A 24,171-nucleotide genomic window follows, 5' to 3' on the forward strand; every position below is an offset into this window, starting at 1 on the left:
AAGATTCGGAATGTTTTCACCATTTTAGGTCAATCTACTTTTCGTTAAGTCTGTTAAACGTTACAAGAGAATGAAAAAAAAGCAAGTGAACAAACTGTTTTATGAGCACTGGCAGGAATTTCAAACCCGCTCGAGATGTGAAATAAATTGGAATGTTTTATTGGTAATCTAAAACACGCCGGGTCATAAATAGGTCGCGGTATCACAAAAGAAAGGAATGAAATCAACTGACTGGCGACTCGTTTGGGGTGTAGTCCGCCTTTCGCCCAAAGTCAGCTGGGATAGGCTCTAGCACACGGCCACCGAGTGGGAATCGATCCCGCGCCGCCCGCCCCCGAAGTCAGCCCAATGAACCACTATACCGCCAGGGTCAAATTGGGTTTGGTTCGTGGGCTAGATCTCATTTCCCAATTTTCCCAGTCTCTTTCGGATCGTTTGATACGTCCGAGGTGTCGAGGTCACGAATCCGATGACGCACATGTTGCTTTTTTTCTTTTCACGCTGAGCCAACGATCCTGACTCTGCATCATCACTCCAGCGTACGGAGACGATGTATCATCTAGTTTCTTAGCAACCGATACAAGATTTGGTTGTGATCAAAGTCAATTCAATGATTTTTTTCAACACATTGACTACCGTATCATTTAATTCTATGGTAATGATTGTTTGTTTGTAAAAAAAAAAAAAAAAAAATAGACCGTAACAATTTTAGTTTCAGGTAGATTTTAAAATAACAAAGGGGAATGACATTTTTTGTTAAGATCTTCATACTGAAATAGATGCCCCAAATACAATTCATTATATTGAGTAATACATTTAAATAAAAAAATATTATTTTTTCGTTTTTCATTCAGGGTTTTATGTTTATTTTTGTATTTGCGAAATTTAAAAACAAATGGATTGACTTTCATTGTAAGTTTTTATTTTATCCTTATATATTTGCTTTCATTTATTTTTAAAGGTATATTATTAAAAAGGCAAGTGGTTAATACATGAAAATGCCGGCGTGCCTTTCTCCTTAACTCTAACTCTCTTTGACCAAGGTACTCCTTAGTTGTCATGGAAACTGCCATGCTTGAAATTACAATACAAAGTGCAAATGTAAAAGCTGTTCCGAAACAAGAATATCACCCGCGTTTCTCTCCACGTTAAAAACTCTTTCCCACGTTGACCTTTAAGTCGAGTGGTTCAGATTGCCTGTGGAAGAAAACTCAACTTAAACATGTCAACCATTTTAAAAAGAGATACTACGTGTTGTTTGTAAGAACTCCAAGATGGAGGACCGGCGTGCTTTAGATGTTTATAAGCAGAACATTACACCTCACCGCAGGGCTTTTAGTTCCCTTTTTCCTCGGAAACTCGGATGCCATTCTTGCCCTCACATAACGGAAAAATGTCCGCAAGTGGGAGGCCTAAAAATCAAACGCCGCAGGAAAGCTCTTTTATCACCTTCCTGGGATGACGTCGTCCTCCACGTTTACATATTTTCAAGCCTTTCCCAACGGCTGCGTGTCCATCAAGCCTCGTCAGGTCAACGGTGCCCGTATCAATCAGCAGCTAATTTTACCTACGAGCGCCTATCCAAACAGGATACATGCTCAGATTATTACACAACACCGTAAGACATTTGTTTTACCCGGGAGACGTGAAGGAGACGGATTGAGGGTTGGCCATGTTCAGCATATATACTAGAACTAGACACAGTTGGTATCCTTTGGTTGCCACTGCCGTCCGATCCATTTGAACTGGGAGGTCTGGTAGCAAATGAAGGACCGGCCCGTGAATCTGACTAGTCTTATGAAACTCAATTAAGTTCACAGCAAGAACTGCAAACGGTGACGCTAGTGACAACTTTGTGTAAAGTACTTTTTACTCATTCACCACTGAGTCACTAATGATGAAGATCTCATTTAGTGCTGCTATTTTGTTATGAGTGTTTTAAAAAAACATTTTTGGTTACTCAAGAAGCATGGCAGTAAACATGTTAATACATTTCACACAAACGATAAAGCGGTGTAGTGCATCTCCTTTTTAGGACTACTTCGTACACGTTATTTAGCCAGGTCACAAGACATTGGAGTAATATTTTTTACTGTACAGCTCGACTATCTGCCGATCTTCTGAGAATAAGTCCGTTAGATTATGATTTCCCTGTATGAATCCATTGGGCTCCCATTGCCTCTCATAGGTTAATTGTTGCAGCCCGCCGTACGCTTCCCCGAGAAATTGAGCCGAAGCCGTGGGACGTCACGCTTTTGGCGAAAAAGGACCACTAGTGCACGGTCCCTTTTAAATGGGAGATGTTCACCGTACAGGTGAAGGTTGTTTTTCCCCGCATTTGGCTAGCTGCTGATCTTGGTCAGCATCTTGTTGATGGCCTGCTTGACGTGCGTGGTGGAGCTGCGGCGTCTGGCCTTGCCCTGCACGGCCTTGCGCCGCCGCGCCTCGCGGCACAGCTCGTGAAAGGCCTCGGCCACGGCGCCGCCCTGGTCGGCGCACGCCGAGCGCTCGTAGAAGGCGCAGGCCATGTCGGCCGCCAGGCGCTCGCCCTCCTCGGTGGTCACCTGCCGCGCGTGCTCCAGGTCGCATTTGTTGGCCACCAGGACCAGCGGCACATTTTTGGGCTTTTTGACCTCTTCCAGGAGAGTCCGCAGAGGCGCCACGTCCTCGAAGCTGCCGCGGTCAGTGATGTCGTACACCACCATGAAGGCGTCCCCCCAGCGCATGTGGCCTTCCTTTTGCTGGCTGTCTTCCTGAAAAGGAAAAGGGAATGGTCACCATTGCTCACCGTTGAGTTAACCAGGTACACCTGTTTGTTTTTCTTACCTGGCCTGCCGTGTCGAGTATCTCCATGGTGACCACTTCATCGTCGATATTGGCTTGATGGCGATAGGTCGATTCTGTACAGAAAAAAGTGGCTCTATTTTATTCAAGAGGGAAAAAAGTTGCCTTTCATTGGCGATGCTAAACATCCAATCATACTTTGAATTGAAATGAGTTCATCGCTAGAGAACGTCCAGTCCACCTCAACTGGGTTATTCGCTCGCTGCCGCCGACCCTCCCACCTCAAAAGGGTTTGACGTCTAGCAGACAATGAGTTAACTCAGGTGCAGCCATCTGCTTGAATTGAGCCCATTGTAAAAGCACATCTGTGTAAACAAAAGTCCCCTTGTAATATGAGGAATGTTCTTGGGTTTAGCGTAAAACTGGGGGGATTCTGAACTTTTTTTTCTGGGTTACTCTACACTTTCCTTTCTCGTCTTTCTAATCTTAATCTTGAAATTTTCACTCACGCAACTCGTGTCTCCTGAACATTCTCCGCTGCGTCACCTCTTCGTAGATCATGTGAGGACGCGGATTTATTTGTTTGGCTGCAGGCTGAGGAGGAGCCTCTAGGGTGGCGTCCTATTTCGGGAACCATCGCTCTGGCGGCCACCGACATTTACGTACACTCCCACAATACTCGGATGAACACTACAAACCGTGTCTATTCAGAACTGAGGCGTAACCAATGGCCTCTTTATTTGCAATTGTAGGAGAAAAAAACAAGCTGCTATGAACAGGAAGTGATCTGAAAAAGCCTCAATCTCCAGGAAATTATAAGTGACAGCAATAGGCACCAAATTGATCAAGGCTAGGAGGACTTGCTATGAATGCTTACCTTTCAGCGCTTAGTATTTTGGCTGGGAGTCCAAAATGGCGGCGTAATTGGCAGTCATTGAATTGACGCTAAACTAAATTTTGATTTTCTTTGCATAGACATTGACTTACCAAGAGTTGGATCGTACTCCCAGATGAAGCGTCTCGTCAGAAACCTCACCACCAACGCTGCAACCCCCCCCCAAAAAAATCAGATTTAATTTCATATCCATCAAACAAAATGGTTAGATCACTGTATATTAATAGAAATAGTTTTTGGGGGTGGCAATTGAGCTTGCAACAAATAGTGTTTATCAATTTTTGTGTTAAAAATGAATTAATATATATATTTATATATATATATATATATATATATAAATATATATATATATATATATATATATATATATATATATGTACATATATATATATATGTATGTATATATGTACATGTGTGTGTATATATATGTATATGTATGTATATATATGTATATGTATGTATATATATATGTATATGTGTGTATGTATATGTATGTATGTGTGTGTGTGTATATATATATGTGTGTGTATATATATATATATATATATATATATATATATATATATATATATATATATATATATATATATATATATATATATATATATATATATAATCTTTCTGTCAACCTCCAGGAACTGTCACGTGCCTGAACGACTCCTAAAGAAGCTGAGAAGTCCACTTGAGTAGGCCCGCTGGCGAAAAGGAGACCGCGGCGACACTTTCCCGACAAAAGGATCCCGTTTGGCTCTTTTCATAACGCAGGTATGCCTAATATTTCGCCCGCCGCACGTTTCTCTTGAACGGCCCAAATTCCAGCAAGGTAGAACAAGCCACAGTGTGTGAGGTAACATTATCTGCAACCCCCCTCCCCTCCTTTTCACAACGTATAGCGTGGAAAAGAGGGGTCTTTGTTAGTGGGCCTTAATGTGGACAGGGCGGCCCAGATTCTCCCTCAATGTTGATCCTATCGCAAAGGGGGACAATTCATTGCTCGTGTCATGTCGGAACACTTGGAAAACTGGGCAAAAACATCCCGCGTGTATACGTTTTGAGGGGCAGTTTTTTCACCATAGAAAAAGTTAGACGTTAAAGTAATAATAAATAAATCAAATTTAGGTACCCTCCCACTTAAAAAACTAAACAATTGCACTTGAGTGTGTGTATATGTGTGTGTATATGTGTGTGTATATGTGTGTGTATATGTGTGTGTATGTGTGTGTATATGTGTGTGTATATGTGTGTGTATATGTGTGTGTGTATGTGTATATACATATATATGTATATGTGTATTTATATATAGTCAAACTATACAAAACATGCAACTTATACTTCAGAAACTACAGTATAGTTTGTTTTGTCTTTTTTCCCCCATTCATTTTCCGTACCACTGAAGGCTCGCGGGGGGTGCTGGTGCCAATCCCAGCCAATTACAGACACCAGTAAGGCACACCCTGATTTTTTTTTAAATTAAAAAAATAATAGTTTGTTCATACCAAATATATTTAAATGTTTAAATAGTTAACAATAAATGCATAGTATATATTATTTACGGATTTTGATATGTTTCATTCAGAGACTTTAAATTGTAGGATATTTACAGTTTTTTATCATAGAAATCAGTAGATATTGTTTTTTTATCTAAATATTTTTAAACAACAAAAGATTCAAAATTCATTCGCTGTCAACCCTCCAAGTCTAAATGGATTGGACTGTTTTTTTGCAGCTCGGCCAGTTTCCACCAAGCATTCTCGAGTCTCCACACTTAACTTTGGTACTATAAACGCTGATCCGTTTTTGCTTTTTCCGCAGCGGAACACTTTTTTTTTTCGGGCATCCAATCATCTAACAGTCATGAAAATATTATGGGGCGATTCCGAAAAGCTTCACTGAGAGCTTGATTGAATTGGGTGTCCCTAAACACCAATTTCATTGGAACTATTATTTATCCAGCTAATTCTGATTGTTTTCCATGCAATTACTCCGATAACAATCACGGAAACAAAAACATGGCTGAGATAACCGGTCTCAGCGATGGGGCTGCTGCAAAGGATTATTTTGATTGTTTATTGTTAATCAGCTCATGTATAAATCAGGGTTATTGTTGTATGGCTGTTTTAGATGTAAATGTAGGCGGTAAAACGCTGACTCTAATTTAAGTATCTTACTATAATTAATTGTTTTCCATTGCAAAAAAATAATTTGCAACAATTTCAGTTGAATTAGCAAACCACTGTTCCTTTGTTGAAAACGTTTTAACATTTGATTAACATCAAATTACGGCAATATCCACAGTTCTTCCTTTTTGTTGTTTAACTCTTGAATTTAAATGAAAGAGAATTTCCATCAATTTGTTTGAAAAAACACTACAAATATATTTTCAAAATGAAGAAATGTTGAAAAGCTATGTTGTTACATAACATATCTCGTAGTGCTTGGTGATTGACTGGTGATTAGTGTATTTTCTATACATGACTTGTCATGGACTGGGGACCAGTCTTGCCGGGTTATGAAGTGGCGGCCGGTCTTTTTTTCAGGCAGGCTTTCAAAAGATATTTGTTGTTCTTTTTTCCGACTAATATAAGACCCAGCGACCCTAATGAGAATGAAGCGGTTCAGAAAATGAATGAATAATATAAGACCAGAAAACTAGCGGCAGAAAGTACAGCTGCCAATGGATTCCGTGCACTCAAACCCAGCTCGGCATTCCTCTGCTGGCAAAGATTTCCCACTAAAGTGAACGGACTTGTACGCCAGCTGACCGTGATGTCGTCTTGTATAATGCTTTTTTCCCCTTCTGTGCGTGTCAGGTAAAGTCAGACAAACAATAGGAAAGGTCCCTCAGGGCACTGCAAAATAGGGCACTCCATTGATTTCACACTTCTGAAAAGGCAAGAATAAAACCCGGCTCTCATTTCGTAGGTTTAAATGGCAAGATGGAGGCGTTTTTTTTGTTGTTGTTTTTTTTATTGCGACTGAGAATCACCATTGCCTTTCAATGGATCCATTTGTGTGCAGTCAGGGAGCACTTGGTTGCTTCAAGGCCGGAAACGGCACCATTATTCCTCTGAATGCGTGCGGGGGCGCAAGGGAGCTTGAGGGCAGGCGGGGTGGGGGGGATACTAAGAATACGTCCGTCCACGAAGACCACCTTTTGGTGACGTCAACATCCTTTTTGGTACATGTGCTGCTTTATAACATATGTATTTACAGGACAGAAGTAGTACATTTACCACAAAAGAACATGTTTTTTTATGCCATTGACTGCTACATTTCGGCAATGCGGCCGGCAGTTGGAAAGCACATTATTTCTTAGTACTATCATTTTAGTGCCGTATCGGATCGAATCTTGAAGTGAAGTTTTCTGACGTGAGGGTTTATTCAAAAATCATTCGGAATGAAAGTTGTCCTGAGAGAAACCGTTGTTTTTGTCGTCTGGCCTTCAAATGAGCGGTTAGACATTTGGCGAGCCTGGCACACTCATTCGCTCGTTCCTTCATTCACGCAATGAAAACGTGCACCTCTGTTGTTTTTACAGCAGAGCAAGATTACATCAGGTGCGGATACAGTCTTGGTAATACGATCGCCTTATTAAATCAGGACTGACGCAAATCCAACCTGAAAAAAAATCATTCTCAAATAGAATAGAAAGTCAAAGTTTAACCCGTCGGAGAAACCGACGAGAGAATTCCAAAAATGATTCAGCTTTTCCAATCACACCAGCGTTACTTTTTTTTGCGTCGAGCGCCTTTAAAAAGCTTTCCCGTGAGAACGCCAAGATTCCTTTTGGAACGATCGACTCATAAACAAGAACGAGGACGGGGCATCTTGCAGGCAGAACTTTCCAAACGCACAGTCAGCAGGCTATTTTCCATTTTTACGATATGAAAATGGCAGCTTTAAGCTCCTTCCGTGTGAGCGTCTTCAATATGTGAGAGGACAATGTTTACACGCACTGACTAAGCAAATTGTCAGAGGAGCCACACACGAGTAGATCCGCTCTGTTCCTAATTAACTGGGGAGGGGGTCCGCGACACGCAAACATGGCAGACCTCCCAATAACACCCCGAGACAGCGGCTAAATGAGCGCGGAGGGGGTCCACGACACGCAAACATGGCAGACCTCCCAATAACACCCCGAGACAGCGGCTAAATGAGCGCAATCAAAACAGGCGTTTCGTCACGTCAAATGTGAAAAGGTCAAAAATCTGGATTTTAGTTCCTTCTTCCCTTTCACTAAAAGCGCTGGGAGGGTTGGACTCATTTTTATTCGAGGTTGAAGTCGATATCCGTTTTTTGGGGGTCTAGACATTTCGTCTTATCCGACTCGTAACTTCGATAAATGTCAAGAGCTAAAGTGCGGTGTGCGAGCCTGAACTGTTTTTTTATTTTTTAAAGAGGCATGCGGATGAAGCGTCCATGTGTGCAGATGTAAAAAATAACTTGATGAAAGCGAAGATCTGCTGTCCAGATAAGGTAGATAGATTTGTTGTAGTGAAGCAAGCGGGGCTTTTATTTGGATTGGATATGCCAAATTCCAATGGAAAGTGGAGATCCGTACGATAACTCCAGAGCGAACAAAGGGATAATCATCAAGGACATATTGCAGGAGATATGCTTGTAGTGTGAACAGTAAAAGGTTGGGGTTGTGAGGTCAAAGGTCACAGGTGCCAGAGAAGACTTTTTGATATTCATTTAGACATTTTTCAAATTGTTTAAAACCTTTTTCCTCAACATAAATATATTTTTTTTTTTAATGTGTATTTAGCTTTCATTGTGTATACCTTTAAAACTTTTTTTTACTTAAAAACCAATACTAATTATAACTAATGAGTACATTTAAAAACACTAAAAGTTGAGTTTTACACATTCTTCTTTTTAATACATTTATATTTTCTTCATATGATTAAGATTTGATAAAAAGGCCAATAATTGCGTCCGTCGCCTTCAGTGGCAGTCAGCTTTAAAAAAAAAAAAAAGATGACTCATAAAATAACAATAAAAGAAATACATTTTAAAATGTTTGAATTTAAAAAATCTAAATGAACTCATTACATGCTCATGTTAGTGCCATCGACGGTGCTAGACGTCCAAACCATTTGACATGAACTCGCAGTCAAAAAAAGAGAATGAAATGACTCGTCCTACCTGACTTTCCCACCCCCGCTCGCCCCAAAACCGCCAGTTTCACCTCTGGACTTTTGGCCATAACGGCGAGCGCTCCAGTCAACCGTCCATCTCCTGCTCCGCACCGGGGAAAGTGACCTCTGGAGAGAAAGTGCCATTATTTTCACCGACCTTCCCTAAATCCCTTCTGCCAACTTGGCACATATTTATAAAAAAAAAAATAAAAAAAATTAAAAAAACTCCACGCCAGCGCCTGAGAGGTTTCGTTGGCAGACCTCCAACAACACACCCATCCAAAAGGGAGCTTCTCTCTTCATTTCTTCTTCTACGACGCTGGCACTGGCGTGCCCATACACGGGCATTTTTTTCCTCACTGCTGACGTCCCCGAGTGATTAATCGGAGAAGTTCATTTGCAAGTCCATTCGTTACGTGCGCGTGAAACAATAAACCGCTCTCAACTTAAGCAGCTGGCTGCCGCTAATTTTAAAATGATCTGCGGTCTAATTACCGTAGTTTCCGGACAATAAGTCACACTTTTTTTCATTGCTTGCCTGGGCCTGCGACGTATAAATGTCTTGTACTTTTTTCAGGCAACAGCTTATGTTGTTGTCCTTTTTTTCGGCTGTAGTCAACCAAATATACTGTTAATATTACTATTTTGTCAGTTGTTTCCTATTTTATCACTTTGACATATTTTTGTTCTTGGTCCCAAAAATGCAACTTCTATTTCAGTGCGACTTATATTTTTCCCGGCTTTGAATGTGCATTCTTTGGCTAGTGCATCCAATACTCGGGCGCAGCTTTTAGTCCAAAAAATACTTAACAATCACAATACTCTTAAATCAAGTGTTTTTTTGTTTTTGTTTAGCAATCTGTATATAACGGAGGTGGCATGACTCAAAATAAAATATCTCAAGCTAGTACTCGGCATGAACAATCTAGTACTTCGTGTGAACGAGTTTATACTTAGTGCGCTCGAAGTATTTACTTCACGTGCACGAAATCGTTACAATGAGCTGACGATTTCTATCTGACACCAGGGTAAACACAACAGGCGCACTTTTTTTCAGCTACAATTACAGCAGGCTCAAAACAACTAGCAACCACGTTTAACGTTTCACAAAGTATACTAGTTTGTGCTCACAAAGTAGTGGCTGATATTTTTTATTTTTTCCACCATGACACGTAGTATAATGCTTGTTCTCTGTTCTACAGTGGACGAATATTACTGCAGTGAGCCGAAGAGGAAGAAACCTAGAACCACCCATGAACCCACCCACACACCAGCCGCAGCAAAAGGGAAACACCAGAGCGCGAGTCTCCCCGCCAACGTGGTCAGTTCCAAGTTTTGCTGTTTTATTCAGCACAGCAAAATGCTTTCAAATAAGTTCATTGGCTGCCACTCAAGATTAATAATATTCACACAGTATGTCTGTCTAGACCTATATAATTCCTTTTAGATTGCACTTAAAAAGGGCATTTAAAATGAATCATCAATTAGTCGTTTGGACGATATTCACCCAAACCCTATTTTTTGAGTAAATATTGATTGATAATTGATTAATTTTGAAAAGTTGACTGCAATTAAATGTACAAATAAGAAGGGAAACAAAGGTTTGCGCCTTATCAAAAAAGAAAACATGATTTAAATGCTTTCTATGGTAGATCTGAAAGGTCAAAATGGACAAACAGCAATTTAAAACCAAAAAAAGCAACAAGTTAACATTAACTTGCTGAAAAGTCACATCATCACGACTAGTGTCCTTCTTTTTTTTTAACCCATATGTGGCCTTGGGGACTTTAATTGTCCTGTCAGGATGGAGCGTCTGTCTTTTTGTTCCTTTCTTGCCCGGAGAAAGGAATCGGGGCGGTGCTGAGGTTGCAGGAGATTACAGAGTACAGACTTCCAAACCATGGGAGGAGACCTGGTGTTCCTGCTGTTGCTGCTGCTGCAGCCAACCACAGGCTTGTCATCAAAATCCACTTGCAAATAGTTGCCACGCTTGTGTAGCGACAGCAAAAAGAGCTGAATTTTCCTCAGCATGGAAGATTGCTCCATTTGAAAATACCATTCCAGCAACCTCCAGGTCCCAATAACCGTTCGTTAACTCATCAAGCCTTCATTTCCTCCCGGAGATGACTCAGAGTCGGCGCAACAACATCTCATTTCTGTGACAAAGTGAGGAATCTGGCAAGCGATGTGGCGGGTGACCCCCGAACGTAGACTATTACGTAATAGCGAATGTCAATTGCGTCGCAAAATAAAAACAAGACTGGGATTTGAGTGAGGAGAAAGGAAGATACGGATAAGAAAGTGAGATGTTGCCGAGGTCGTCGCGCAAGGAACACTTTTCAGTAGGACTGTGATGTTATTGTATCTAAAAATCTGGGAGAAGACTCACCAACGACGGCCGCGGGGAGTGAGGCGCACCCAGATGAAGGAAACGAATCCAAGTTGCGTCGATCTCTGCTCGCCGGGCGGCAAACGGATGGATTTGTGCTCGGCTGGACGGGAGGAGGATGAAGAGCAGCGAGGGAGCCGCTGTGAATGAAGCTCTCATGCAGGCGAGCGGCCGTAATATAAGACGCGCATCCTAATAGCGAGAAGCTCAGCGTGCATCAAAACAGAGGGAGCAGCGACGTCTAGTGTAGGTTATTGCCAGCGCGGGGGAAACCCGCCTTGCAATTTGGTCAAATGTATTTCCGTACTACTTCAAACCAACATAACCCCTTGAGGCCTGATCTTGGATTGGACAAATCGACATCAAACAGCCGCAGTAAATATGGTCATTTTTATTAAAAAAATAAAAATAAAAAAGAGAAAATTCAAGTGAAAAATGTCATGTAAAATATATAAAAACAAAAAGCTATTCATCAAGAAAATTATTATGATAATTGATTCTTACTTTATTCTTTATTTTGGAAATCTTCGTAGAAAGTGATTTTATTTTTAAACAGGCTATTTTTTTTAAATCAAATTTCTATTTCACTCTATTTAACATCACACTACAACTCATGTTAGCTGATTTTTTTTTTTAATTGATTTTCTGTCAAAATCTCTCTCCCCTCCTTTTTAAAGCACCTTTTCTTGCCAATGTAGTCCTGAACTACTTTAAATATATCTGATCATTTATTTGAAATGTTTTGTTGGATGCTCATCTGGTGTTTTGTCTACCTCGCATTTGTTTTGAAGGTTTTGTGCTTTTCAAGGCCTGCGAGCGTCTCCCAGAGACCCACCCCCTCCTACTTGAGGCACTTCTCCTTTGCGGTGGGGCGCTCTCGACGTCGGCGCGCCGCATCGCTCTGAGAGCCATGCAAGCTGCCGCGAGAGGATGTTCCCGCTGCTTCTGTCCACGCCGCTCATTTGTCTCCTCTGGCCGAAAGCCCAGGCCACGGCCGGAAACTTCACGACGGACGGCCACATCCGCCACCTGGTCGCCACGTCCGACGCGATTTACGTGGCCACGGAAGATAAGTTATACCAGCTGAAGCGGGACCTGACTTTGGTCCACGCGCTTAACCAGAAAGGCGTCCTCACGGGCACATGCGACACGGCGTTGTTTTCCAAAGTCGCGGAAGGAGATCCGTCCAACACCACCTTGAGCGTCAACGTTTTGCTGCCCTTCGTGGAGAACCAAACGCTCGTCAGTTGCGGCGTGACCGCCAACGGATTCGGCTACTGCGAGCTTCTGGCGCTGGACGACATTACCACAGCGATTTACAGCGAGCACGTTCTGGTGGGACCCTACAAGCGCCACGGAGCCTCGGTGGCTTTCCTGGTGACCTTCGTGCCGGCCGGAACCGCCTCCCACGACTTCTATATCTTGACGGCCACCCAGCAACGCAAGGATGAAAAGTCGCGCAGCTTGTGCGCCCACCCGGACGCCGTGTACCTCCACAACACCAGCAACAGACACAAAGGCGGCATCTTCTCCTTCGCCGGCGACGATAAAAGCACGCATTTTTTAAGCAGAGGAGACGTGGACTTCTTGGACGGATTCCAGATTCAGTCTACCATTTACCTGCTGGCCAACGCGTTTCGGCCGCCACCCGACGCCGACGCGGTTCGGCTCCTGTGGCTGCGGGCGCAAGCCAACAAAGTGGATACCATGAAAACGCTGCGCGGGGCTTCTTTCTCCGTCCCCGAGATGAAGGGGAGCAGGTTGGTGGCTTCTTCGGCGGTCTTTCCCGGACTTTCTCCCCCCGTGCTGTGGGCCGGCGTCTTCAACCCCCCCGGCCGTCCCAGGGCCACCCGGCTGCTCCTGTTCGACGTCACTCCCCCCCCGGACAGAGAGGCATCGTACAAAGACCGGGATTTCTGCACCACCCTCCCCTGCGGCTCCCAATACGACCAGGTGAGTGGGTCACCTTGGCCGGATGCTCAGTGTGCTTTCACGATCTTGTGCTTGGCAGACTCGAGAGTTGAAGCCCCTCAAGGTGCTCTTGGAACAGACCTCCATGACGTCCGTACTAGCCACCACGCAAGGGAGATGGATGGTGTTCTTCGTCGGGACCGGAGACGGGCAACTCATTAAGGTGAGCTGAAAATGTTGCTAACGAGCTGAAGCGTTATAATTTCGCAACCTTTTCTGCCACGTCGTTTATGGCTCCCTTCATGCTTTGGTACACCACAGTCCAAAGAGGAAGTCGCAAAGGGAACCGGAACGATGTTTGCACAGTGGGGTGACGTTCAGACGTTAATGTCTGCTGGTGATAAAAAACATTGAAATTCATCGTGGACATAAGCCAACAGTGATATTGAATTTTTCTTTTTTTTTTATATTCATTTTGCCAGTTCAAAACGGATCGTACGGCCGTCACAACGAATCGTGACAATTCCAAGTCAAAACTGGATTAACAATTAGTTGATTGATCGACAAATGGTTAGCAAAAGAATCGATAGATATTCCATCACCTATTGATATTGTTCAACCAAAAATTGTCCAAAATCTTAACTATAAATACTAGCCAGTTTTATTTTAAATGAAAAAGAATATTGTCTATTTTTTAAATGAAAAATATAGAATTGGCAAAAAAGGGGAAAAACTGTCATTTTAAATGCAGTTTTTATTTTACTTTTATTCCTTTAAGTTTTATTTAAAAATTCTGCAATTTCTCCATCGACATTTAGATTTCAAAAATTTATTATTTTATTTCTGTCTTCAATGTTTGCTCATTGGAATCAAATATATGTTAAAAGCAATTCAGATTTATCACCTCTGTTTTGCTCTCATTTCCATTATTCACGAGACAAGTAGTCAACTACTTGATTAATAGACGATCAAAATAATCACAATCAGCAATGGCTTGGACATCTTTTAAAGTTGTTGTCAAAAACCTTCTTGCACAGTTGCTTCATAACGAGTGAGGAAGTGAAGCAGGAAGTGTGCCCTACAAGCACTTTAGCGGCCCATTTTCATACACCGTTCCGAGTCACAACGAGCATGAAATGCAACGTCGCTTGACCTCAACCGCGAAAACGGCCACACGTGCTGAACGCTGTGCCACGTTTGATTCCCACTCAGCCATTTGTAACCTCAAAAACTAAAGTGTCGGCCTTTTTCCAGCTGAGCATGGACGAAAAGTATCAGGTGGCTTGCCCCGCCATGCTTTACCGCGCCGACGGTGACCGCAAAGTCTTTCCCGGGATGCGCCTGGACCAAGCGGACGGCAGACACGTGTACGCGGCATTCGGCAGCCAGGTGAACGCCCACCCCCGTCTTCCATTCGCGTCGCCGCGCTCTCTTGGGCCCATCACGGCTGAATTCCACCACGCAGGTGCACCGCGTGCCCGTGTCCCAGTGCGGCAGGCGCCAAACTTTAAAAGACTGCTGGTCGGCGCAGGATCCCGCTTGCGTGTGGTGCGAGGCACAGAAAAGGTCGGATCTCTCGCCGTCTTGACGTCGATGTTTCCTAAATAAAGGGAAATCGTTCTTCTGTTTCAGCTGCACGTTTAAGGGCGAATGCCAAAACTCCGACTGGTTGTCCTTTCCGGACGATTACCGGAAAAAGATGATTTCCTACACAGTCAAAGAGAAAAGTTCGGGCCAGGTACTAGCATCATGAAAAGGAAATTGAATGCTTTTATTGGCGTCTTTTTGAACTCTTTCCTCCTGTAGGTCCACTTGGTGGTGGTCTTGCACGCCGCCGTTAATCTGAAGGGGGACGACGGATTTGCCTGTCAGTTCAACGCAAGCGCCGGCCAGGTTTGCGCTCGGGACGGCCCGAGCCCGACCTTCCCGAATTGCACCTGCGTGCTCTCAAACGCCACCATTCTTCCGGGGCGAGGTCGGTCAAAGGTCATTTTGAGCCAAAAGCCCGTGGTTTTAACTGCCGCTTGTCGTTTTGAAATGTGCCAGGCCTGAACGTGGTGGTGACATTCCAATTGGGCTCGATGCTTTTTGACGAAAAGGTACGGCTGATGACGTGCTCGGACATCGCGGGTTCGGCGACGGCCGCTCTGTGAGTCCCTTTGAGATCGACGGAGGAGACAATGCCGCTGTTATTTGGCTAAAGGGGTTTGTCTTCAGGTGCCAGAGTTGTTTGGACGTTGGCTGCAGCTGGAGCCAAAACGCTTGTTCCTGGGCCACGGAAGCAGGAATAGATGTGAGTATTTTACTTTGATTTTAATTTATTTATTTTTGGGGGAGGGTCTGAAATTTGACTAATAATAAAAAAAATTATGATTTAAAAACGGGAACAAATCTGTTTGTATTTCAACATGTTTTGTTATGTCATTACTTCCCGTGTTGTAATTCTTGCGTATTTCCACTTTTGCATAAATCCCATAAATTGGATGTAAAATGTAAATCTCCTACTTTTGCTGATATTTGCTGGAGCCTATGCCACCCAGCTAACTCCGGACGAAAAACAGTTTAGCATCTTAAAACATGCATCTCTTTTTCTTCCTGAAATCGACTTCATTTAAACTGCCAGTTAATGTTTCAATCCCAATGTTTCAGTCCCTGAATGTCTAATCCATTTCAAATTTTTTTGTAATGTCTCCTGACAGGACCAGATTTGCCAAACGATACCGTCCCAAACAAACATTACTGTAAGTCTCATTGGTTCCTGCCCACTGCCACCAGGAAAGGGAACTACTTGTAACAATTTTCCCCACTCAGAAGCCTGAGATCTCCTCCATCACCCCCGCTCTCGTGTCTTTCCACGGACATAATTCTGCCATGATGTCCGGCGAAAATCTCAGTAACGCGACCAGAGTGAGAATCCAGACTGACACGGACTGCACGCCACAGGAGTGAGTGTTGCAGAATTACATTTAAAAAAAAACAAAAGAGAAAATAAAAATTGGAACACTCATTTCCTCAGGTCTCCTGTATGGAGCAACAACGGAACACACCTGATTTTCCACATTCCCGCCATTCGGGGTAAAGGGACGGCGCGGGTGTGCGTTGTCCTCCCCGATGGCGGTTGCTACGGCAACAGCGCGGTGACCTACACGTCAGCCCCGTCTTGCTTTTCTATCACGCCGAGAACCACTTGGAGCAGGTCGGTTTTAATCTAGGAGGTTTTAATCTCCTCTTTTTTAGCACTTTCTCGCTAGTTGGTTAGCATCTGGAACCCGCGGTAAACCCGCAGTCCGGGGGTCCGATCTGGCCCGCAACGGCTGGACGTTGAGGGTGCAGAAAATAGACTTGCGCCGTGCTTTTGTTGGAAAAGGACGTGTGTGTGTGTGTGTGAACCACCTGATATTGATTTAAATACCAACATATTTTCCGTGTGGGTCGAAGAACATACCTGTGAACTTCTAAGTTTTTTTCCGTATTTTATACGTGTTTTAATCATTTCATTACTTGTGCGCCGTGTAAACCGATCTCGTCTTCCCCATTTCAGATTTGGATCGTCTCGGGCGCTGGTAGCAGACGAAAACGTCATCGTCGATTGCTAATGTTGTTATGCTTTGAGCATATAGAAATATAGCGCGTCAGCAAGCAATGTACCCAGACAGTCAAACTGTCAGCGACATACAGGGATATCTACAGAATCTTGAATTTAGTGCATACAAAAGGCACACCGACTGATTAGGCACCCCGTCCCGTTTGGGGAAAATCTTTGACATTTAAATGCGCCCTATGTGAGTAAATATGTGTCGCGTTGCATTTGTTCAGTTTTAATCGCTTAATAAAGGGAATTGTAATCAATAATAAGGGGATCAATTGGTTGACAGGTCTTAAAAAAAGAGGCTAAGGTAAGGCTTTTTTTCTTTAAAAAAGACCATGTATAGTAAGGGTTTTTTTCTTTAAAAAAAGACCATGTATAGTAAGGGTTTTTATCCTTAAAATCATTAATAAGAGGACCAATTGGTTGACAGGTATGAGAGTATGGAGTGTTAATGTGTCTGGGGAAAGCTGGCCACAGTTGGGTTTGATGCCCTTGGTTGAAAAACCAGGAAAAATCTGTATTTGCACCCCGCATAATTGATGGATTTCAGTAAACGCTCTGAATTCAAGTCAAGGGGTAGCTGGCCTGGCAAGTCATCCGTTTGTCAAAAGTGTGCTCTTTCACCATCACGCGACTTCCTCTTTATCTTGCGTGGTCGGAAAATCCAACAGATCAGACAACCGGTTTTTGTCACGGCAACCATCGGGTGACTTTGTGTGCCGATTCAGATTTAGTACGGTTGTGACGTTCTTTCAACTATATCTGTCTGCAAAATGAGATAGGTAACTGTTTGTTGTAGTTCCGAGTGTTAACATTCACTGCAGTCTGTTTTTTTCCGCCACACAGTGGACAAAGAAAACTCACCCTGGTCGGCTCCAATCTTGAAATCGTTGACGGCATCTTGCACAGCCACAACTTACAGGAAGTCAACGTTCCCACCAGCAAAAACTCGCACGTGAGCGCAAGCTCATCCAAGTCGTATACCCGTTGCAGATTTGTGACGCGGGTGTGTTTTGGTTGCAGAATCTGACCTACAACACGCCTGCGGGCAAGAGCTCTGAGAAGGGTTTCACTAGTGTCCTGTCTCTGAAAGTAGCCAATGAAACGCTGACCTGCTCGCAGGCGGTCATCTACTATCCCGAACCCGATTTCACCAGTTTCACCTCCACGAGGACTGGCGAGGTCGTTCGTGTCACCATACAGGTAAGGTCCTTATTTTTCAACTTCGCGTGCACTCATGACATAGACATCCGCCCGGCATTTTCATACAAAAACATCATTAGTCAAGTGTAGTAGGCATAGCATGTATAATAAGGTTTTTTTTCTTTAAAAAAGACCATGTATAGTAAGGCGTTTTTTGTTAAAATAAGACCATATATAGTCAGGCTTTTTCCCTTAAAAAGTGTTATAGTAAGGCTTTTTATCTTGAAAAAAGACCATGTATAGTAAGGTGATTGTTCATTAAAAAAGAATATGTAAAGAAGGCTTTTTTTCTTAAAAAAGACCATGTATAGTAAGGTGATTGTTCATTAAAAAAAGACTATGTATAGAAGGCTTTTTTCTTTAAAAAGACCATGTATAGTAAAGCTTTTTTTTCATAAAAAAGACCATGTATAGTGAGGCTTGTTTTCATAAAAAAAGACCATGTACAGACGCTCCCCTACTTACGAACATTCAACTTACGAACAACGGTACATACGAACATGTCTGCAAATTGCGTTTAAGTCCAAAAATGTTCGCAAGTCCAATTTTGTATTTCGCGTCTTTTTCGGAGTAGTACTTCTTTCCGCCGCTAATACCGACGCCTGGCGCTGTGAGAGCTCAGCTCACCCAGCATCTACCTTCTTCGTTGCAATGCGGAAGTGCGTGAATGTATCTCCAGTGTGCAAAGAACCTTTTTCATTTGTATCATTAAATATCTCATGCATCCAATATTGAATATGGTTGGTAAAAAGCTAAAGGCTTCTATTGAGGGAGTTGCAAGGAAGAGGCAAGCCATTTCATTTGAAACGAGTGGCAATAATAACGAAGCTTGATGCGCGTCAGAAAGTGGTGAGCGTTGCACATTCAGTACCATTTATAAACAGAAAGATCGAGCAGCAGGACCCAAATATTGAACGTTGCACAAAGTTTGCAAATCAATTGAATGATGCCATACAGTGCTACTGCATCATTTATGATGAAAAAAAGAAGAAAACTGCAATCGTCATTAGGTCGCTTCTTTTGGCCAGTTTCTAATACATAAATCTATCTCTCTCTACAGTACTGTACATATTCTCTCCATTTTATTAATTTTTTTTTTTTCAGTACAAACCAATGCGTGTTACTTATACAAGCCTTAAACATACAAATGCACTTATATAAACCTTCAATATACTTATATAGGCCTTAAACATAAATTATAATACAAAATATAGCACTAAATCAACTTATGAACAATCGCTCGGAACCAATTGCGTTCGTAAGTTGAGGAGTGTCTGTATAGTAAGGCTTTTTTCCTTTAAAAAAAGGACCATGTATAGTAAGGCTTTTTTTCATAAAAAAGATCATGTATAGTAAGGCTTTTTTCCTTAAAAAAGACCATGCATAGTAAGGCGTTTTTCCTTAAAAAAGACCATGTATAGTAAGGCTTTTTTTCTAAAAAAAAAAAAGACCATGTATAGTAAGGCTTTTTTTCTTTAAAAAAAAATATATATAGTAGGGTGTTTTTTCTTTAAAAAAAGATTATGTATAGTACGGTGTTTTTTCTTTAAAAAAAGATTACGTATAGTACGGTGTTTTTTCTTTAAAAAAAAAAATGACCATGTATAATAAGGCCTTGTTTCTTGAAAAAAAGTTTGCCGCTCGCCAAATGCGTCCAATGTGTCCATTTTGGTGTAGTCGAAATAACCTGACCTGCCACTTCTTATATTGTAGAAAACGGCAGATAGCCTGGACATGAGCATAAAGGACGTCTCGGCGTCGGGTGTCTACGGTGGAAAAGATTACCCTTGTGTTATGGAGTCCAAAGAACCCAGCAACCAGACCGATTTTTTCATCTGCGAAATTCATAACGTTCCTGACATCAAATTTCGCCTGCTTAAGGTCGACATCAAGACGCTCGACATTCGCGTGCGCTTAATGTTAAACGTCTTGTTTTTTTGGTCCTTGCAGGTTTTCTATGGCGATGTAACAATCAGGCTGGAGAACACCTCGCCTGTCCTCACTCTGATGTTCCTCGTCCTTCTGCTAATCCCCATCATTCTCCTGGCGGTAATGATGGTTTACCGGCGCCAGCAAAAACAGCTGACGGTGAAGATGAACAAGCAGGTGGAAAACCTGGAACTGGACATCAGGAACGACATCCGACAAGGTTTTGTGGATATGCAGACGGAAAAAGTGGATCTTCTGGAGAACGTCAGCGCCATTTCCTTCCTGGACTACAAACACTTTGCTTCCAGAATCTTCTTCCCCGAGGTAAACCAAACCTGAATGACCAGTCACTTCCATTCAAATTTTAACCTCCTGCGCTTTCAAGAACGAATACGTGTATCAAAAGTGGGCTTTTTTTTGAAAGTCGATAAAACTAAAACCAAATCCTCCTTTTGAGCCTTTTTAAAGAAAACATTGTCCTGTAGATTAGTTTTTAAAGGGCAAAACAGTAAATATCATCTATACGTTTACATTTTTCATTTGAAGTTCAACATAAAACATGAAGTTAACGCACGTTTTCCATCGTAGCGACAGACATCCGTCAGCAGGGAGCGGTAGAAGTCAGAATGTAGACCTGCTGGAAACCCCTTAGTTACCTTTCCCTTAAGTCTATATTTTTCAATTGGTTCAGATCACCACTTTTTGTTTATTCCTGCATAACTTATTCAATTATATTTTTTTCACGCATTTCCAACGATAACTTCATTTTAGATGTCAAATCAATTAAAAAAAAAAAAACATACGTTTCAGTCAAATGATTTTTTTGACGATATTATTTGACTTGTTTTCGTCAGAACGAAGCTTTGATGGCCTCGTGCTTGGCCGACGTGGCTCAACACGGGGTCAAAGTTCAACCGGACGAGTGTTGCCAGGCTTTGTCGGAGCTTATCCGCGACCCGCGTTTTCTCACGTGTGTGGTGCACACGGTGGAAGCGCAGAAAAATTTCACCATTAAAGACAAGTGAGTGGAGCCGTCGCCATCGTCGTCGGATTCTTTTTTTCCCTCATCCGTCGTCTTATATCCAGGTGCGCGTTCGCATCCCTGCTGACCGTGGCGCTCCACGGTAACTTGTCGTACCTTACGGACGTGATGGAAGTGCTGCTGAAGGACCTGATGCAGAAGAACAACAGCGCTCAGCCCAAAATGCTCCTCCGGCGCACCGAGTCGGTGGTGGAGAAACTCCTGACAAACTGGATGTCCGTTTGCCTTTACGGCTTTTTGAGGGTTTGTCCGGAATTTTTTATGCGCAAGGAAATGCCTTATTTTCACGTCTCTTGCGATTCCGCCAGTTGGAGTTTGGGTCTCACACATTTTCTGCGTGCAGGAGAGTGTGGGCCAGCATTTGTTCTTGCTGGTGAGCGCCCTCACGCAGCAAATTGAGCGAGGGCCGGTGGACCGTGTGACGGAAAAAGCGCTCTATACGCTCAGTGAGGATTGGCTGCTGTGGCAGGCGCCGGATTTCACTTCTCTGGTACCAAAACGCGATGACAACCCATTCATGTGTCAAATCATAAACGTTGCAGTAGCAGTGACACGTTTAAAGACCCGCTAGGATGTGTTTTTACACCTTCCACCACCATCTTCTTGTTCTGCAATTTGTTTCCTGAGTGTATTGCAATACTTGTGCTTCCGTTTCAGGTTTTAATCTGTATTTTGAATGCGTATAGTAAAAAAAATATATACTAAACGTATTTTTATTTTAAAAATGTTTTCTAAAAACAACATTTCTAACTCGTCGTGTTTCGTTTGAACAGCTAACACCAAAACTCCGGGTATATTTGTTTGTTTGTTTGTTTGCTTTTCTAAACTCACTCAGATTTATGCTGTGCGGGCAGAGGCTGAAGGCGTTGTTCGCCGTGGGCGGTGATGGCGAGGTCAGCGAGCCCCTGGAGGTGGTCGCCCTCACTTGTGACACGGTAGAGCAGCTCAAGGAGAAAATTCTAAACACCTTCAAGGCCAAGTTCGGCTTCACTTACAACAGCCCGCAAACCAGCGTTTCTATCGGTGCGTGGTCCCACCGCCGCGCTCGTCGCCTTACCGTGCATGAAATGTTACGGCCCATGTCTTCGTAGAGTTTGAACGGGACAGAAACTTTGTCGCTCTTGAAGAAGTAGACGGGAGCTCTGAAGTTATGGGAGAGGTGACCATGCTTAACACACTTGAGCATTACAAGGTGACAATCTTACTGTAGGTGTTTTTGTTTTATTTTTCAATTTGGAAGGAAAGACCACTCATTGTAGACTCGACCCATTTTCTGTTCAGGTTCAAGACGGAGCTACAATCAAGGTGCTTTCCAGAAAAAAGCCTCTCGCCAGCCCACAGTCCAGCCTGAAAGGTGAGTCCAGAGGCAGTGCGGTCAAAGTAAACGTCAAGTTCACGTTGCTTTTCTCTCTTTCTCGCCAGACGATCAAGACTTATCGGGGAAATACTTTCACTTGGTAAGACATCCAAGGCCACCTCGTTGTGAGGACGTGGCAATATCGGAAACCCCGTCTGCCGGCAGATCGATCCCGACGTAGACGCGGACAAGGGAGCCAGTCCGGAGAGGAAGAAGTTAAAACTGAAGGAAGTGCACCTCACCAAACTGCTGTCGACGAAGGTGCGAGCCATCACGCCGCTTGCAAAAATGGCTCATTGGAAGTTAAGTCGCGTCACCTCACGAGCGTGCGTTTTTAAAGGTGGCGGTGCACGCGTTTGTGGAGAACCTGTTCAAGTCGGTGTGGGGGGTGACGGACGGCAGAGCGCCGCAGCCAGTCAAGTACTTCTTTGACTTCCTTGACAGTCAAGCGGACGCTCTGAAAATCCTGGATCCGGATGTGCTGCACATTTGGAAGACCAATAGGTGTGTAAATGTACATTTTGAAACGGAGTGTCAAAGGTTTGCAAGTAGCTTTTAAAAATTTTTTTTTTTTACAGCTTACCACTGCGCTTCTGGGTGAACATCCTCAAAAACCCCCAGTTTGTTTTCGACATGGACAAAAGCCCGCACCTGGACGGCTGCTTGTCGGTCATCGCTCAGGCGTTCATGGACTCCTTCTCCCTCAGTGACATGCAGCTGGGCAAGGTAACCCACTTTCCTTCCTTCCTTCCTTCCTACCCACTCATCTCCTCACGCCTCCTCCTCTTGCCCAGCACACGCCCACCAACAAGCTGCTGTACGCCAAAGACATTCCCCAGTACAAGCAGGAAGTGAAAGACTACTACCGCCTGGTGGCGGAGCAGCCAACCATCACTCATGCTCCCTTTGAGGACTTCTTGCGCGGGGAGTCGAAGGTAGGCAAAAATAAATTATTAAAATGGAAACCAGTCACTTGTCAACTTTGGGGTGTTTTCGTCCTTTAGAGGCACGAGAACGAGTTCAACGAAAAAGCGGCGCTCAAAGAGCTTTACAAGATCATCCGGCGATACTTCAGAGAGGTTGGTTATGCTAGTATGGGAAGGTATAAAGATTCACAGTCATTGGTTACAAAACTTGTTCATCAAGTTTCTGTTACATTTTCAAAGCAAGTCCTCTATAAATCAATGGGGACAGTTTATGTCAATTTTGTCACCCATCCTAAAAATAGATGCTCTTTCTCTTAATGCAGGTGGAAGCCGAACTGGAGCAAATAGGAGCTCCTCTTAGAGACGGGCTCCGAAGGGTGAGGGAACTTTTCGAGGGGCCGGGGAGCTGTTCCTGGAGTGTTGTAAATAAAGAAACTCTGGGGTGACAAAGACTGGACATCTTTTCTCTAGAGGTACTCCATAACTTAGCGTGTGCATTTGTCCCGTCCCAAAGGCCAGGAATAAACCAAACGCTGGGCTTGAACCAATTTATTGAGGTACGTGTGCAGTGAAAAGAACAACTACACACCAAATATTCTGCTGGTGTTGGTGATGGTGGTGGTGGTACCTCTACAAGGAGAATGTTACATTTGAATCCCCCAAAAATATAACAATGCTTTAACTTTGGTCTTCTGATGCTTTAGGGCACAAGGCATGTTTCGAGCAGCACCGCTCACGCGTTTTTCTAGCTATTAAAGTACAGAGGAACCTGATTTTCAACATCAACATACACTCCCTCTGGAAAAGGGGGCAGAAATTGTGACTTTTTGATGAGGTAACGCTCAATCCAATTAACCTGAGGTACACATAAGTATAACACACAGAAGCAGCAACAGTACAACAGATTAAAACATGAGTACTTCCAGTCCCGCACCAAACTGTGGTGTTCCCTCCCGCCACTTAGAAAAACAAAGCCACAGATTTGTAAAGTATACATAAAAGTAA

The 24,171-nt window shown here is 43.2% G+C and overlaps 3 protein-coding genes across 8 annotated transcripts in view; 1 reads left to right on the forward strand and 2 right to left on the reverse strand.

The window, feature by feature from the left end:
- Nucleotides 1-676: 676 nt before the first annotated feature.
- rerg (RAS-like, estrogen-regulated, growth inhibitor) lies at nt 677-11,409 on the reverse strand. The gene is made up of 5 exons (XM_077593778.1): nt 11,210-11,409; nt 8,828-8,946; nt 3,772-3,828; nt 2,827-2,900; nt 677-2,753 (listed from the first exon to the last, which is right to left on the reverse strand). Exons 2-5 carry the CDS (start codon nt 8,886-8,888, stop codon nt 2,343-2,345), a joined length of 603 nt encoding a protein of 200 aa, XP_077449904.1. The 5' UTR covers nt 8,889-8,946; nt 11,210-11,409; the 3' UTR covers nt 677-2,342.
- Nucleotides 11,410-12,005: 596 nt separating this feature from the next.
- On the forward strand, nt 12,006-23,616 carry plxnc1 (plexin C1). 4 transcript variants are annotated; one of them, XM_077593477.1, is made up of 28 exons: nt 12,006-13,162; nt 13,221-13,343; nt 14,375-14,509; nt 14,586-14,686; nt 14,753-14,858; nt 14,927-15,095; nt 15,167-15,269; nt 15,338-15,413; nt 15,820-15,861; nt 15,932-16,065; nt 16,137-16,316; nt 17,556-17,664; nt 17,733-17,912; nt 19,626-19,793; nt 19,863-20,165; nt 20,696-20,862; nt 20,928-21,126; nt 21,227-21,373; nt 21,738-21,906; nt 21,975-22,075; nt 22,165-22,237; nt 22,306-22,340; nt 22,406-22,501; nt 22,581-22,744; nt 22,819-22,966; nt 23,035-23,175; nt 23,245-23,319; nt 23,490-23,616. In XM_077593477.1, exons 1-28 carry the CDS (start codon nt 12,140-12,142, stop codon nt 23,610-23,612), a joined length of 4,590 nt encoding a protein of 1,529 aa, XP_077449603.1. In that variant the 5' UTR covers nt 12,006-12,139; the 3' UTR covers nt 23,613-23,616. The 4 variants fall into 4 exon arrangements, with proteins under 4 accessions (XP_077449603.1, XP_077449604.1, XP_077449602.1 ...); XM_077593478.1 differs by having other exon boundaries at nt 12,006-12,969; nt 13,054-13,162; nt 23,245-23,616; XM_077593476.1 differs by having other exon boundaries at nt 23,245-23,616.
- An 84-nt stretch (nt 23,617-23,700) lies between these two features.
- Nucleotides 23,701-24,171, reverse strand: part of LOC144068743 (G1/S-specific cyclin-D2-like) — a 29,011-nt gene continuing 28,540 nt past the window's right edge. For all 3 annotated transcript variants that reach the window (XM_077593489.1, XM_077593493.1, XM_077593487.1), the window contains exon 8: nt 23,701-24,171. This exon is cut by the window's right edge and continues 1,151 nt beyond it. The gene's annotated coding sequence lies outside the window, so the exon portion shown is untranslated.

Source organism: Stigmatopora argus, chromosome 23 (assembly GCF_051989625.1).
Source record: "Stigmatopora argus isolate UIUO_Sarg chromosome 23, RoL_Sarg_1.0, whole genome shotgun sequence".
NCBI lineage: Eukaryota > Metazoa > Chordata > Actinopteri > Syngnathiformes > Syngnathidae > Stigmatopora > Stigmatopora argus.

Excerpts from the sequence above, each read along its gene's own strand:
- rerg (XM_077593778.1), bottom strand. The coding sequence starts at position 8,888 with ATGGCCAAAAGTCCAGAGGTGAAACTGGCGGTTTTGGGGCGAGCGGGG. Across the intron at positions 2,901-3,771 it reads GGAGTACGATCCAACTCTTG|AATCGACCTATCGCCATCAA; the intron begins GTAAGTCAATGT and ends TTTTCTGTACAG. Across the intron at positions 2,754-2,826 it reads TACTCGACACGGCAGGCCAG|GAAGACAGCCAGCAAAAGGA; the intron begins GTAAGAAAAACA and ends TTTCCTTTTCAG.
- plxnc1 (XM_077593476.1), top strand. The coding sequence starts at position 12,140 with ATGTTCCCGCTGCTTCTGTCCACGCCGCTCATTTGTCTCCTCTGGCCG. Across the intron at positions 17,913-19,625 it reads TCGTTCGTGTCACCATACAG|AAAACGGCAGATAGCCTGGA; the intron begins GTAAGGTCCTTA and ends CTTATATTGTAG. Across the intron at positions 21,127-21,226 it reads GCCTTTACGGCTTTTTGAGG|GAGAGTGTGGGCCAGCATTT; the intron begins GTTTGTCCGGAA and ends TTCTGCGTGCAG.